The sequence below is a fragment of the Glandiceps talaboti genome, chromosome 9 (genome assembly GCF_964340395.1).
Source record: "Glandiceps talaboti chromosome 9, keGlaTala1.1, whole genome shotgun sequence".
Lineage (NCBI taxonomy): Eukaryota > Metazoa > Hemichordata > Enteropneusta > Spengelidae > Glandiceps > Glandiceps talaboti.
In genome coordinates, this window is record NC_135557.1 from 702,047 (window position 1) to 716,645 (window position 14,599).

Consider the following 14,599-nt stretch of genomic DNA (forward strand, 5'->3'; position numbering starts at 1 on the left):
TCTGCATTGTTGACAATGGTCGTTATGGCTACCTACAAGAGTGTAAATTCTGCATTGTTGACAATGGTTGTTATGGCTACCTACAAGAGTGTAAATTCTGCATTGTTGACAATGGTCGTTATGGCTACCTACAAGAGTGTAAATTCTGCATTGTTGACAATGGTTGTTATGGCTACCTACAAGAGTGTAAATGCTGCATTGTTGACAATGGTCGTTATGGCTACCTACAAGAGTGTAAATTCTGCATTGTTGACAATGGTCGTTATGGCTACCTACAAGAGTGTAAATTCTGCATTGTTGACAATGGTCATTATGGCTACCTACAAGAGTGTAAATTCTGCATTGTTGACAATGGTCGTTATGGCTACCTACAAGAGTGTAAATGCTGCATTGTTGACAATGGTCGTTATGGCTACCTACAAGAGTGTAAATGCTGCATTGTTGACAATGGTCGTTATGGCTACCTACAAGAGTGTAAATTCTGCATTGTTGACAATGGTCGTTATGGCTACCTACAAGAGTGTAAATTCTGCATTGTTGACAATGGTCGTTATGGCTACCTACAAGAGTGTAAATTCTGCATTGTTGACAATGGTCGTTATGGCTACCTACAAGAGTGTAAATTCTGCATTGTTGACAATGGTCGTTATGGCTACCTACAAGAGTGTAAATTCTGCATTGTTGACAATGGTCGTTATGGTTACCTACAAGAGTGTAAATTCTGCATTGTTGACAATGGTTGTTATGGTTACCTACAAGAGTGTAAATTCTGCATTGTTGACAATGGTTGTTATGGTCACCTACAAGAGTGTAAATTCTGCATTGTTGACAATGGTCGTTATGGCTACCTACAAGAGTGTAAATTCTGCATTGTTGACAATGGTTGTTATGGTTACCTACAAGAGTGTAAATTCTGCATTGTTGACAATGGTTGTTATGGCTACCTACAAGAGTGTAAATTCTGCATTGTTGACAATGGTCGTTATGGTTACCTACAAGAGTGTAAATTCTGCATTGTTGACAATGGTTGTTATGGTTACCTACAAGAGTGTAAATTCTGCATTGTTGACAATGGTCGTTATGGTTACCTACAAGAGTGTAAATTCTGCATTGTTGACAATGGTTGTTATGGTTACCTACAAGAGTGTAAATTCTGCATTGTTGACAATGGTCGTTATGGTTACCTACAAGAGTGTAAATTCTGCATTGTTGACAATGGTTGTTATGGTCACCTACAAGAGTGTAAATTCTGCATTGTTGACAATGGTTGTTATGGTTACCTACAAGAGTGTAAATTCTGCATTGTTGACAATGGTTGTTATGGTCACCTACAAGAGTGTAAATTCTGCATTGTTGACAATGGTTGTTATGGCTACCTACAAGAGTGTAAATTCTGCATTGTTGACAATGGTTGTTATGGTTACCTACAAGAGTGTAAATTCTGCATTGTTGACAATGGTTGTTATGGTTACCTACAAGAGTGTAAATTCTGCATTGTTGACTATGGTTGTTATGGCTACCTACAAGAGTGTAAATTCTGCATTGTTGACTATGGTTGTTATGGTTACCTACAAGAGTGTAAATTCTGCATTGTTGACTATGGTTGTTATGGCTACCTACAAGAGTGTAAATTCTGCATTGTTGACAATGGTCGTTATGGCTACCTACAAGAGTGTAAATTCTGCATTGTTGACAATGGTCGTTATGGCTACCTACAAGAGTGTAAATTCTGCATTGTTGACAATGGTCGTTATGGCTACCTACAAGAGTGTAAATTCTGCATTGTTGACAATGGTCGTTATGGCTACCTACAAGAGTGTAAATTCTGCATTGTTGACAATGGTTGTTATGGCTACCTACAAGAGTGTAAATTCTGCATTGTTGACAATGGTTGTTATGGCTACCTACAAGAGTGTAAATTCTGCATTGTTGACAATGGTTGTTATGGTTACCTACAAGAGTGTAAATTCTGCATTGTTGACAATGGTTGTTATGGCTACCTACAAGAGTGTAAATTCTGCATTGTTGACAATGGTCGTTATGGCTACCTACAAGTGTAAATTCTGCATTGTTGACAATGGTCGTTATGGCTACCTACAAGAGTGTAAATTCTGCATTGTTGACAATGGTTGTTATGGCTACCTACAAGAGTGTAAATTCTGCATTGTTGACAATGGTTGTTATGGCTACCTACAAGAGTGTAAATTCTGCATTGTTGACAATGGTCGTTATGGCTACCTACAAGAGTGTAAATTCTGCATTGTTGACAATGGTCGTTATGGCTACCTACAAGAGTGTAAATTCTGCATTGTTGACAATGGTCGTTATGGCTACCTACAAGAGTGTAAATGCTGCATTGTTGACAATGGTTGTTATGGTTACCTACAAGAGTGTAAATGCTGCATTGTTGACAATGGTCGTTATGGCTACCTACAAGAGTGTAAATTCTGCATTGTTGACAATGGTCGTTATGGCTACCTACAAGAGTGTAAATTCTGCATTGTTGACAATGGTCGTTATGGCTACCTACAAGAGTGTAAATTCTGCATTGTTGACAATGGTCGTTATGGCTACCTACAAGAGTGTAAATTCTGCATTGTTGACAATGGTCGTTATGGCTACCTACAAGAGTGTAAATTCTGCATTGTTGACAATGGTCGTTATGGCTACCTACAAGAGTGTAAATGCTGCATTGTTGACAATGGTTGTTATGGCTACCTACAAGAGTGTAAATGCTGCATTGTTGACAATGGTTGTTATGGTTACCTACAAGAGTGTAAATTCTGCATTGTTGACTATGGATTTGTTCTAATATTGTGAACTTTTTGTTGCAGGATGAGTTATTTGATCAACCAGTTGGCAGACAAACAGAATCAGGTCCAAGTACTTCACGGAGTGATTCCTCTTTTGTACATGTACATTCCAGGGAACATAAACCTCTGGAAAAGCCTAGGTTTGCATGGCAAGTGAGCAGGAAACACGTGAATTTAACCTGTGAACAGCTATCAAATAGTGATGGTGATAGCATAGAAGCAAACAATGCCAGACTAGATAGAGATGTAGCAGTAGGTGGTAAAACTAACACACCAATACCATATACTGTCAACAACTTCCAACATCGCTATGCTGCTCAACAGAAAATACTACAAGAACAACAAAGACAATTGAAGGAACAACAAAGACTTATCATGAATCTCCAAGCAACACAAGAACAGCAAAGATTATACCATGAATTAAATGTTATCAGAGGAACTACTAATACTGTGTACAAAACATCTAATGTGGAGGAAGTCAGCCAAACTGAAATGGAGGGATACCAACATGACTCTACAAGGTCCATCTTGCAAATACTAAATTGTCTGTCTCTCTGTCTCTCTGTCTCTCTGTCTCTCTGTCTCTCTGTCTCTGTCTCTCTGTCTCTCTGTCTCTCTGTCTGTAGTCTAGGTCCTGACAAGGCACCATATTACGTACTCAATGTACTACATTTACTATCGCCAGTCTAGTCCAGGTCCCAATGATCACACAGGTTTTGTGCTACCTCCTGCAGCATTCATATAAACATGATGACGTCCTCGCATCTTAATGATTTTGGTTTAAACAGTCATCCTACAAACATGAGAAAGGTCAAAGACGTTTGCTGATGACAGTATGTAATTTTGTGATGGATTACTACTGACATGTGCCATTCATTCTTCGCTCACCATGGGATTCAAACACACTTGACACCTTTTGTTGGGATCAGGACTAGACTGGCGATAGCAAGTGGAATACATTGAATACACAATACGGTGCCAGTCAGGACCTAGACTAGTCTGTCTGTCTGTCTGTCTGTATGTCTGTCTGTCTGTCTTTACTTGCGTTTTCACGGAGTAGTCATTGGGTTAGCATTAATATAAAGTTAATATTTGACTGACACAGATAAGTTAACAACAGGCTAACAACATGCTGAGCCAACCCTGTGTTAATATCAGGTTAACAACATGCTAGTCCAACCCTGTGTTAATATCAGGCTAACAACATGCTAGTCCAACCCTGTGTTAATATCAGGTTTACATCATGCTAGTCCAACCCTGTGTTAATATCAGGCTAACAACATGCTAGTCCAGCCCTGTGTTAATATCAGGTTAACAACATGCTAGTCCAGCCCTGTGTTAATATCAGGCTAACAACATGCTAGTCCAGCCCTGTGTTAATATCAGGCTAACAACATGCTAGTCCAACCCTGTGTTAATATCAGGTTTACAACATGCTAGTCCAGTCCTGTGTTAATATCAGGCTAACAACATGCTAGTCCAGCCCTGTGTTATTATCAGGCTAACAACATGCTAGTCCAGCCCTGTGTTAATATCAGGCTAACAACATGCTAGTCCAGCCCTGTGTTAATATCAGGCTGACAACATGCTAGTCCAACCCTGTGTTAATATCAGGCTAACAACATGCAAGTCCAACCCTGTGTTAATATCAGGCTAACAACATGCTGAGCCAACCCTGTGTTAATATCAGGCTGACAACATGCTAGTCCAACCCTGTGTTAATATCAGGCTAACAACATGCTGAGCCAACCCTGTGTTAATATCAGGCTAACAACATGCTAGTCCAGCCCTGTGTTAATATCAGGCTAACAACATGCTGAGCCAGTCCTGTGTTAATATCAGGCTAACAACATGCTGAGCCAACCCTGTGTTAATATCAGGCTAACAACATGCTGAGCCAGTCCTGTGTTAATATCAGGCTAACAACATGCTGAGCCAACTCTGTGTTAATATCAGGCTTACAACATGCTGAGCCAGTCCTGTGTTAATATCAGACTGACAACATGCTAGTCCAGCCCTGTGTTAATATCAGGCTAACAACATGCTAGTCCAGCCCTGTGTTAATATCAGGTTTACAACATGCTAGTCCAGCCCTGTGTTAATATCAGGCTGACAACATGCTAGTCCAACCCTGTGTTAATATCAGACTGACAACATGCTAGTCCAACCCTGTGTTAATATCAGGCTAACAACATGCTAGTCCAACCCTGTGTTAATATCAGGCTGGCAACATGCTAGTCCAGCCCTGTGTTAATATCAGGCTAACAACATGCTAGTCCAACCCTGTGTTAATATCAGGCTGGCAACATGCTAGTCCAGCCCTGTGTTAATATCAGGCTAACAACATGCTGAGCCAACCCTGTGTTAATATCAGACTGACAACATGCTAGTCCAACCCTGTGTTAATATCAGGCTAACAACATGCTAGTCCAACCCTGTGTTAATATCAGGCTGGCAACATGCTAGTCCAGCCCTGTGTTAATATCAGGCTAACAACATGCTAGTCCAACCCTGTGTTAATATCAGGCTGGCAACATGCTAGTCCAACCCTGTGTTAATATCAGGCTAACAACATGCTGAGCCAACCCTGTGTTAATATCAGGCTAACAACATGCTAGTCCAGCCCTGTGTTAATATCAGGCTAACAACATGCTGAGCCAACCCTGTGTTAATATCAGGTTTACAACATGCTAGTCCAACCCTGTGTTAATATCAGGTTTACAACATGCTAGTCCAACCCTGTATTAATATCAGGTTTACAACATGCTAGTCCAACCCTGTATTAATATCAGGTTTACAACATGCTAGTCCAACCCTGTATTAATATCAGGTTTACAACATGCTAGTCCAACCCTGTATTAATATCAGGTTTACAACATGCTGAGCCAACCCTGTGTTAATATCAGGTTTACAACATGCTAGTCCAGCCCTGTGTTAATATCAGGCTAACAACATGCTAGTCCAACCCTGTGTTAATATCAGGCTGACAACATGCTAGTCCAGCCCTGTGTTAATATCAGGCTAACAACATGCTAGTCCAGCCCTGTGTTAATATCAGGCTAACAACATGCTAGTCCAACCCTGTGTTAATATCAGGCTGACAACATGCTAGTCCAGCCCTGTGTTAATATCAGGCTAACAACATGCTAGTCCAACCCTGTGTTAATATCAGGCTTACAACATGCTAGTCCAGCCCTGTGTTAATATCAGGCTAACAACATGCTAGTCCAACCCTGTGTTAATATCAGGCTGACAACATGCTAGTCCAACCCTGTGTTAATATCAGGCTAACAACATGCTAGTCCAACCCTGTGTTAATATCAGGCTTACAACATGCTAGTCCAGCCCTGTGTTAATATCAGGCTAACAACATGCTAGTCCAACCCTGTGTTAATATCAGGCTGACAACATGCTAGTCCAACCCTGTGTTAATATCAGGCTAACAACATGCTAGTCCAGCCCTGTGTTAATATCAGGATTACAACATGGTGGGCCAACCCTGTGTTAATATCAGGCTTACAACATGGTGGGCCAACCCTGTGTTAATATCAGGCTGACAACATGCTAGTCCAACCCTGTGTTAATATCAGGCTAACAACATGCTAGTCCAGCCCTGTGTTAATATCAGACTGACAACATGCTGAGCCAACCCTGTGTTAATATCAGGTTTACAACATGCTAGTCCAACCCTGTGTTAATATCAGGCTGGCAACATGCTGAGCCAACGCTGTGTTAATATCAGGCTAACAACATGCTAGTCCAGCCCAGTGTTAATATCAGGCTAACAACATGCTAGTCCAGCCCAGTGTTAATATCAGGCTGACAACATGCTGAGCCAACCCTGTGTTAATATCAGGTTTACAACATGCTAGTCCAACCCTGTGTTAATATCAGGCTGACAACATGCTGAGCCAACCCTGTGTTAATATCAGGCTAACAACATGCTAGTCCAACCCTGTGTTAATATCAGGTTTACAACATGCTAGTCCAACCCTGTGTTAATATCAGGTTTACAACATGCTAGTCCAGCCCAGTGTTAATATCAGGCTGACAACATGCTAGTCCAGTCCTGTGTTATTATCAGGCTGACAACATGCTAGTCCAGCCCTGTGTTATTATCAGACTGACAACATGCTGAGCCAACCCTGTGTTATTATCAGGCTAACAACATGCTAGTCCAACCCTGTGTTAATATCAGACTGACAACATGCTAGTCCAACCCTGTGTTAATATCAGGCTAACAACATGCTAGTCCAACCCTGTGTTAATATCAGGCTGGCAACATGCTAGTCCAGCCCTGTGTTAATATCAGGCTTACAACATGCTAGTCCAGCCCTGTGTTAATATCAGGCTGACAACATGCTAGTCCAGCCCTGTGTTAATATCAGGCTAACAACATGCTAGTCCAACCCTGTGTTAATATCAGGCTGACAACATGCTGAGCCAACCCTGTGTTAATATCAGGCTGGCAACATGCTAGTCCAGCCCTGTGTTAATATCAGGCTAACAACATGCTAGTCCAACCCAGTGTTAATATCAGGCTGGCAACATGCTAGTCCAGCCCTGTGTTAATATCAGGCTAACAACATGCTGAGCCAACCCTGTGTTAATATCAGGCTAACAACATGCTAGTCCAACCCTGTGTTAATATCAGGCTGGCAACATGCTGAGCCAGTCCAGTGTTAATATCAGGCTGGCAACATGCTAGTCCAGCCCTGTGTTAATATCAGGCTAACAACATGCTAGTCCAGCCCTGTGTTAATATCAGGCTAACAACATGCTAGTCCAGCCCTGTGTTAATATCAGGCTAACAACATGCTAGTCCAGCCCAGTGTTAATATCAGGCTGGCAACATGCTGAGCCAACCCTGTGTTAATATCAGGTTTACAACATGCTAGTCCAACCCTGTGTTAATATCAGGCTGACAACATGCTGAGCCAACCCTGTGTTATATCAGGCTAACAACATGCTAGTCCAACCCTGTGTTAATATCAGGTTTACAACATGCTAGTCCAACCCTGTGTTAATATCAGGTTTACAACATGCTAGTCCAGCCCAGTGTTAATATCAGGCTGACAACATGCTAGTCCAGTCCTGTGTTATTATCAGGCTGACAACATGCTAGTCCAGCCCTGTGTTATTATCAGACTGACAACATGCTGAGCCAACCCTGTGTTATTATCAGGCTAACAACATGCTAGTCCAACCCTGTGTTAATATCAGACTGACAACATGCTAGTCCAACCCTGTGTTAATATCAGGCTAACAACATGCTAGTCCAACCCTGTGTTAATATCAGGCTGGCAACATGCTAGTCCAGCCCTGTGTTAATATCTGGCTTACAACATGCTAGTCCAGCCCTGTGTTAATATCAGGCTGACAACATGCTAGTCCAGCCCTGTGTTAATATCAGGCTAACAACATGCTAGTCCAACCCTGTGTTAATATCAGGCTGACAACATGCTGAGCCAACCCTGTGTTAATATCAGGCTGGCAACATGCTAGTCCAGCCCTGTGTTAATATCAGGCTAACAACATGCTAGTCCAACCCAGTGTTAATATCAGGCTGGCAACATGCTAGTCCAGCCCTGTGTTAATATCAGGCTAACAACATGCTGAGCCAACCCTGTGTTAATATCAGGCTAACAACATGCTAGTCCAACCCTGTGTTAATATCAGGCTGGCAACATGCTGAGCCAGTCCAGTGTTAATATCAGGCTGGCAACATGCTAGTCCAGCCCTGTGTTAATATCAGGCTAACAACATGCTAGTCCAGCCCTGTGTTAATATCAGGCTAACAACATGCTAGTCCAGCCCTGTGTTAATATCAGGCTAACAACATGCTAGTCCAGCCCAGTGTTAATATCAGGCTGGCAACATGCTGAGCCAACCCTGTGTTAATATCAGGTTTACAACATGCTAGTCCAACCCTGTGTTAATATCAGGCTGGCAACATGCTAGTCCAGCCCTGTGTTAATATCAGGCTGGCAACATGCTAGTCCAGCCCTGTGTTAATATCAGGCTGACAACATGCTAGTCCAGCCCTGTGTTAATATCAGGCTAACAACATGCTGAGCCAACCCTGTGTTAATATCAGGTTTACAACATGCTAGTCCAACCCTGTGTTAATATCAGGTTTACAACATGCTAGTCCAACCCTGTATTAATATCAGGTTTACAACATGCTAGTCCAACCCTGTATTAATATCAGGTTTACAACATGCTAGTCCAACCCTGTATTAATATCAGGTTTACAACATGCTAGTCCAACCCTGTATTAATATCAGGTTTACAACATGCTGAGCCAACCCTGTGTTAATATCAGGTTTACAACATGCTAGTCCAGCCCTGTGTTAATATCAGGCTAACAACATGCTAGTCCAAAACTGTGTTAATATCAGGCTGACAACATGCTAGTCCAGCCCTGTGTTAATATCAGGCTAACAACATGCTAGTCCAACCCTGTGTTAATATCAGGCTTACAACATGCTAGTCCAGCCCTGTGTTAATATCAGGCTAACAACATGCTAGTCCAACCCTGTGTTAATATCAGGCTGACAACATGCTAGTCCAACCCTGTGTTAATATCAGGCTAACAACATGCTAGTCCAACCCTGTGTTAATATCAGGCTTACAACATGCTAGTCCAGCCCTGTGTTAATATCAGGCTAACAACATGCTAGTCCAACCCTGTGTTAATATCAGGCTGACAACATGCTAGTCCAACCCTGTGTTAATATCAGGCTAACAACATGCTAGTCCAGCCCTGTGTTAATATCAGGTTTACAACATGGTGGGCCAACCCTGTGTTAATATCAGGCTTACAACATGGTGGGCCAACCCTGTGTTAATATCAGGCTAACAACATGCTAGTCCAACCCTGTGTTAATATCAGGCTGACAACATGCTAGTCCAACCCTGTGTTAATATCAGGCTAACAACATGCTAGTCCAGCCCTGTGTTAATATCATCTTTACAACATGCTGAGCCAACGCTGTGTTAATATCAGGCTAACAACATGCTAGTCCAGCCCAGTGTTAATATCAGGCTAACAACATGCTAGTCCAGCCCAGTGTTAATATCAGGCTGACAACATGCTGAGCCAACCCTGTGTTAATATCAGGTTTACAACATGTTAGTCCAACCCTGTGTTAATATCAGGCTGACAACATGCTGAGCCAACCCTGTGTTAATATCAGGCTAACAACATGCTAGTCCAACCCTGTGTTAATATCAGGTTTACAACATGCTAGTCCAACCCTGTGTTAATATCAGGTTTACAACATGCTAGTCCAGCCCAGTGTTAATATCAGGCTGACAACATGCTAGTCCAGCCCTGTGTTATTATCAGGCTGACAACATGCTAGTCCAGCCCTGTGTTATTATCAGACTGACAACATGCTGAGCCAACCCTGTGTTATTATCAGGCTAACAACATGCTAGTCCAACCCTGTGTTAATATCAGACTGACAACATGCTAGTCCAACCCTGTGTTAATATCAGGCTAACAACATGCTAGTCCAACCCTGTGTTAATATCAGGCTGGCAACATGCTAGTCCAGCCCTGTGTTAATATCAGGCTTACAACATGCTAGTCCAGCCCTGTGTTAATATCAGGCTGACAACATGCTAGTCCAGCCCTGTGTTAATATCAGGCTAACAACATGCTAGTCCAACCCTGTGTTAATATCAGGCTGACAACATGCTGAGCCAACCCTGTGTTAATATCAGGCTGGCAACATGCTAGTCCAGCCCTGTGTTAATATCAGGCTAACAACATGCTAGTCCAACCCAGTGTTAATATCAGGCTGGCAACATGCTAGTCCAGCCCTGTGTTAATATCAGGCTAACAACATGCTGAGCCAACCCTGTGTTAATATCAGGCTAACAACATGCTAGTCCAACCCTGTGTTAATATCAGGCTGGCAACATGCTGAGCCAGTCCAGTGTTAATATCAGGCTGGCAACATGCTAGTCCAGCCCTGTGTTAATATCAGGCTAACAACATGCTAGTCCAGCCCTGTGTTAATATCAGGCTAACAACATGCTAGTCCAGCCCTGTGTTAATATCAGGCTAACAACATGCTAGTCCAGCCCAGTGTTAATATCAGGCTGGCAACATGCTGAGCCAACCCTGTGTTAATATCAGGTTTACAACATGCTAGTCCAACCCTGTGTTAATATCAGGCTGGCAACATGCTAGTCCAGCCCTGTGTTAATATCAGGCTGACAACATGCTAGTCCAGCCCTGTGTTAATATCAGGCTAACAACATGCTGAGCCAACCCTGTGTTAATATCAGGTTTACAACATGCTAGTCCAACCCTGTGTTAATATCAGGTTTACAACATGCTAGTCCAACCCTGTATTAATATCAGGTTTACAACATGCTAGTCCAGCCCTGTGTTAATATCAGGTTTACAACATGGTGGGCCAACCCTGTGTTAATATCAGGCTGGCAACATGCTAGTCCAGCCCTGTGTTAATATCAGGCTAACAACATGCTAGTCCAACCCAGTGTTAATATCAGGCTGGCAACATGCTAGTCCAGCCCTGTGTTAATATCAGGCTAACAACATGCTGAGCCAACCCTGTGTTAATATCAGGCTAACAACATGCTAGTCCAACCCTGTGTTAATATCAGGCTGGCAACATGCTGAGCCAGTCCAGTGTTAATATCAGGCTGGCAACATGCTAGTCCAGCCCTGTGTTAATATCAGGCTAACAACATGCTAGTCCAGCCCTGTGTTAATATCAGGCTAACAACATGCTAGTCCAGCCCTGTGTTAATATCAGGCTAACAACATGCTAGTCCAGCCCAGTGTTAATATCAGGCTGGCAACATGCTGAGCCAACCCTGTGTTAATATCAGGTTTACAACATGCTAGTCCAACCCTGTGTTAATATCAGGCTGGCAACATGCTAGTCCAGCCCTGTGTTAATATCAGGCTGACAACATGCTAGTCCAGCCCTGTGTTAATATCAGGCTAACAACATGCTGAGCCAACCCTGTGTTAATATCAGGTTTACAACATGCTAGTCCAACCCTGTGTTAATATCAGGTTTACAACATGCTAGTCCAACCCTGTGTTAATATCAGGTTTACAACATGCTAGTCCAACCCTGTATTAATATCAGGTTTACAACATGCTAGTCCAACCCTGTATTAATATCAGGTTTACAACATGCTAGTCCAGCCCTGTGTTAATATCAGGTTTACAACATGGTGGGCCAACCCTGTGTTAATATCAGGCTTACAACATGGTGGGCCAACCCTGTGTTAATATCAGGCTTACAACATGGTGGGCCAACCCTGTGTTAATATCATACGTTGTTATATCTCACTTCTATGTTTTTATATAATTCAAACTCTACCTTACCATGGGAACTTAACATCCTTTAAAAATTGTTAATTGATGTTTTTAAGATTCCTGCCATTTGATAGACTTACCTCTATATGTGTACTATAGTGTAACATTTCCATGTATGTTTTCATGTTTAAAGATCCGTGCCATTTGATAGAGTTGAGACTACACATGATGACTACAGTAGTGGTAATACCAGTGTGAATAATGCCAAGAAAATTAGACCACCTAGTAACTTTGTCAAAGGTAAATATTCTTCTAAATGAAATGAAGAAAAACACCATTAAGGTGTGCACATTCATATTTTTACCTCCCATAAGGAAAGGTTATAGCATGGTTGTGTGTGTGTGTGTGTGTGTGTGTGTGTCTGTCTGTCTGTCTGTCTGTCTGTCTGTCTGTCTGTCTGTCTGTCTGTCTGTCTGTCTGTCTGTCTGTCTGTCTGTCTGTCTGTCTGTCTGTGAGTGTGTGTCTGAGAGTGTGTCTGTGATTTGGTATGTATGTGTGTGTGTGTGTGTGTGTGTGTGTGTGTGTGTGTGTGTGTTTGGCTTTGCGTGTCTGTGTCATTGTTTTCTAAAAATGGCTTGGATAAAATTTTGGGAAACACCTGTATTGTAAATAGATGGATATTAATGTTTTGGTAATTAGACAATATCTTGAAATGTTACAACAGTGTATGTGCATAGATATATGATCTGTGTCTTTATGTCATTGTTTTCTCAAAAATCACTTGCTCAATTCAAACAAAATTTGGTACACTTTCTTCAAGGTAGTAGCTATAACTGATCAGGTTTTGATAAACATCTTATGAATGTTAATGAGGTTTTTGCAGAATAATAATTTTCAGTAATTAGGCTATATCTTAATAGTGCACTGCATGCTTCAAATTTCATGTCATTTTGAAAATACTTTCAGGGTTTTCGCTAAGCACCGGCCGGCGGCCATATGGCCGGCTGTATTTGTGAAATGGCCGTTTGTGTTTTCTCAAATTTTAATGTCTGATTAACGTAAAGGAACAAAGAACTTGCCCGTTCAAAGCCTCATTTTGTTAATCAGTCAGAAAAATAATTTTCCCTTCAAATAATCAAGTTTCCAATCCTCAAAGTAGTTGACTATCGAACATGATCTATGTGACTGCACGATCGATGTAGTCGAAATCGCCCAATTGTCTACACATGCGTAGTCTAGGTCATACGTCAATGTTGAACGTGATACACACATGGTTTAAACGTCATACATGACGGTAAGGTCAACAGGTCAGCACATGGAAATGGCGTCGTTCAAAAGAGCACGTCCTGGGAAGAGAAATGAAACCCCACCAAAATGTCGGAAAATTGATGACTTTCTACTTTTAAAGGTAAGTGTGAAATTCTTTTTGGTATCATTGATAACTTTGGCAGACCCTGAGATCGAATATGTTCATTCTTTCTATGGTAAATAAACGAAATAATAGTCAGTGGGCTAGCGGGTCGTCAGTCAGTCAGTGCAGTGCTAGAATATGTAGTTGACCAACACGTAACCAGAATATGTACTTGACCAACACGTAACCACAACTGCAGAATGTTAGTGTTATACATGTACTTCAATTTTACGTCTTTGACTTTTGCTCCTAGGTTTATCCACAAACGATTTTTATGACGATTCATCTATTTTATTACACTTAGTATTAAATCTGTGGTTACATTTATTTCATGAATTTGTTTTTGCCCACTGTGAATGGCCCAAATAATTGAATTGTGTTATGCAATTGTATTTCAGGACAGTCAATTGATGTAATGTTGATTGATGAGATGACTCTAAAACTTCATTGTGTAGAAGACCTCTACTGAAGCAACAGTATAAATCTCATTTGGCTTGCTGTTTTCATTTTTAGTGAAAACCCTGACTTTAATTGATGTTAATAGAAAGCATGTATCCTATGAATCTTGTTGATGTAGCTTTTAACCCCGAGTATTTTCATAATTATTAATTCGGAGTGGCTATTGACACCCTGGGTGGCAATAGAAAATTCGCTATTGCCACCCCTACATTTAGAGTCGCCTTACTGTTTTTGAAAATAAATTTGCTCTGTATATCGTCAAATGGTTTCTTCTGTATTTTTTAGTTGGAATAATGTCGACTAACAGATGTACCAGTTATATCAACCACACTTTCAATTTTCAAGGCATTAAACTTTTGATTGGCCCTACCATGCACATCTTACATGTGATGACTCTCGACCAAATCACCTGACTTATATGTAACAGCTGAGAACAGGTCAAGTTGGTCGTAATGATTGATTATCACAATGCTATAACTTAAGAATGCACTCATACATTTACCATAACAAAACAGTGCTATAACTTAAGAATGCACTCATACATTAACCATAACAAAACAGTGCTATAACTTAAGAATGCACTCATACATTAACCATAATGTATGA

The 14,599-nt window shown here is 41.4% G+C and overlaps 1 protein-coding gene across 1 annotated transcript in view; it reads left to right on the top strand.

Annotated features, from left to right (window-relative positions):
• Positions 1-216: 216 nt before the first annotated feature.
• The window catches only part of LOC144440420 (coiled-coil domain-containing protein 191-like), a 125,151-nt gene continuing 110,768 nt past the window's right edge, over positions 217-14,599 (top strand). The window contains exons 1-3 of the mRNA XM_078129792.1: positions 217-666; positions 2,835-3,334; positions 12,317-12,423. Coding sequence (XP_077985918.1) covers positions 217-666; positions 2,835-3,334; positions 12,317-12,423 — 1,057 coding nt within the window. The remainder of the gene's footprint in view (positions 667-2,834; positions 3,335-12,316; positions 12,424-14,599) is intronic.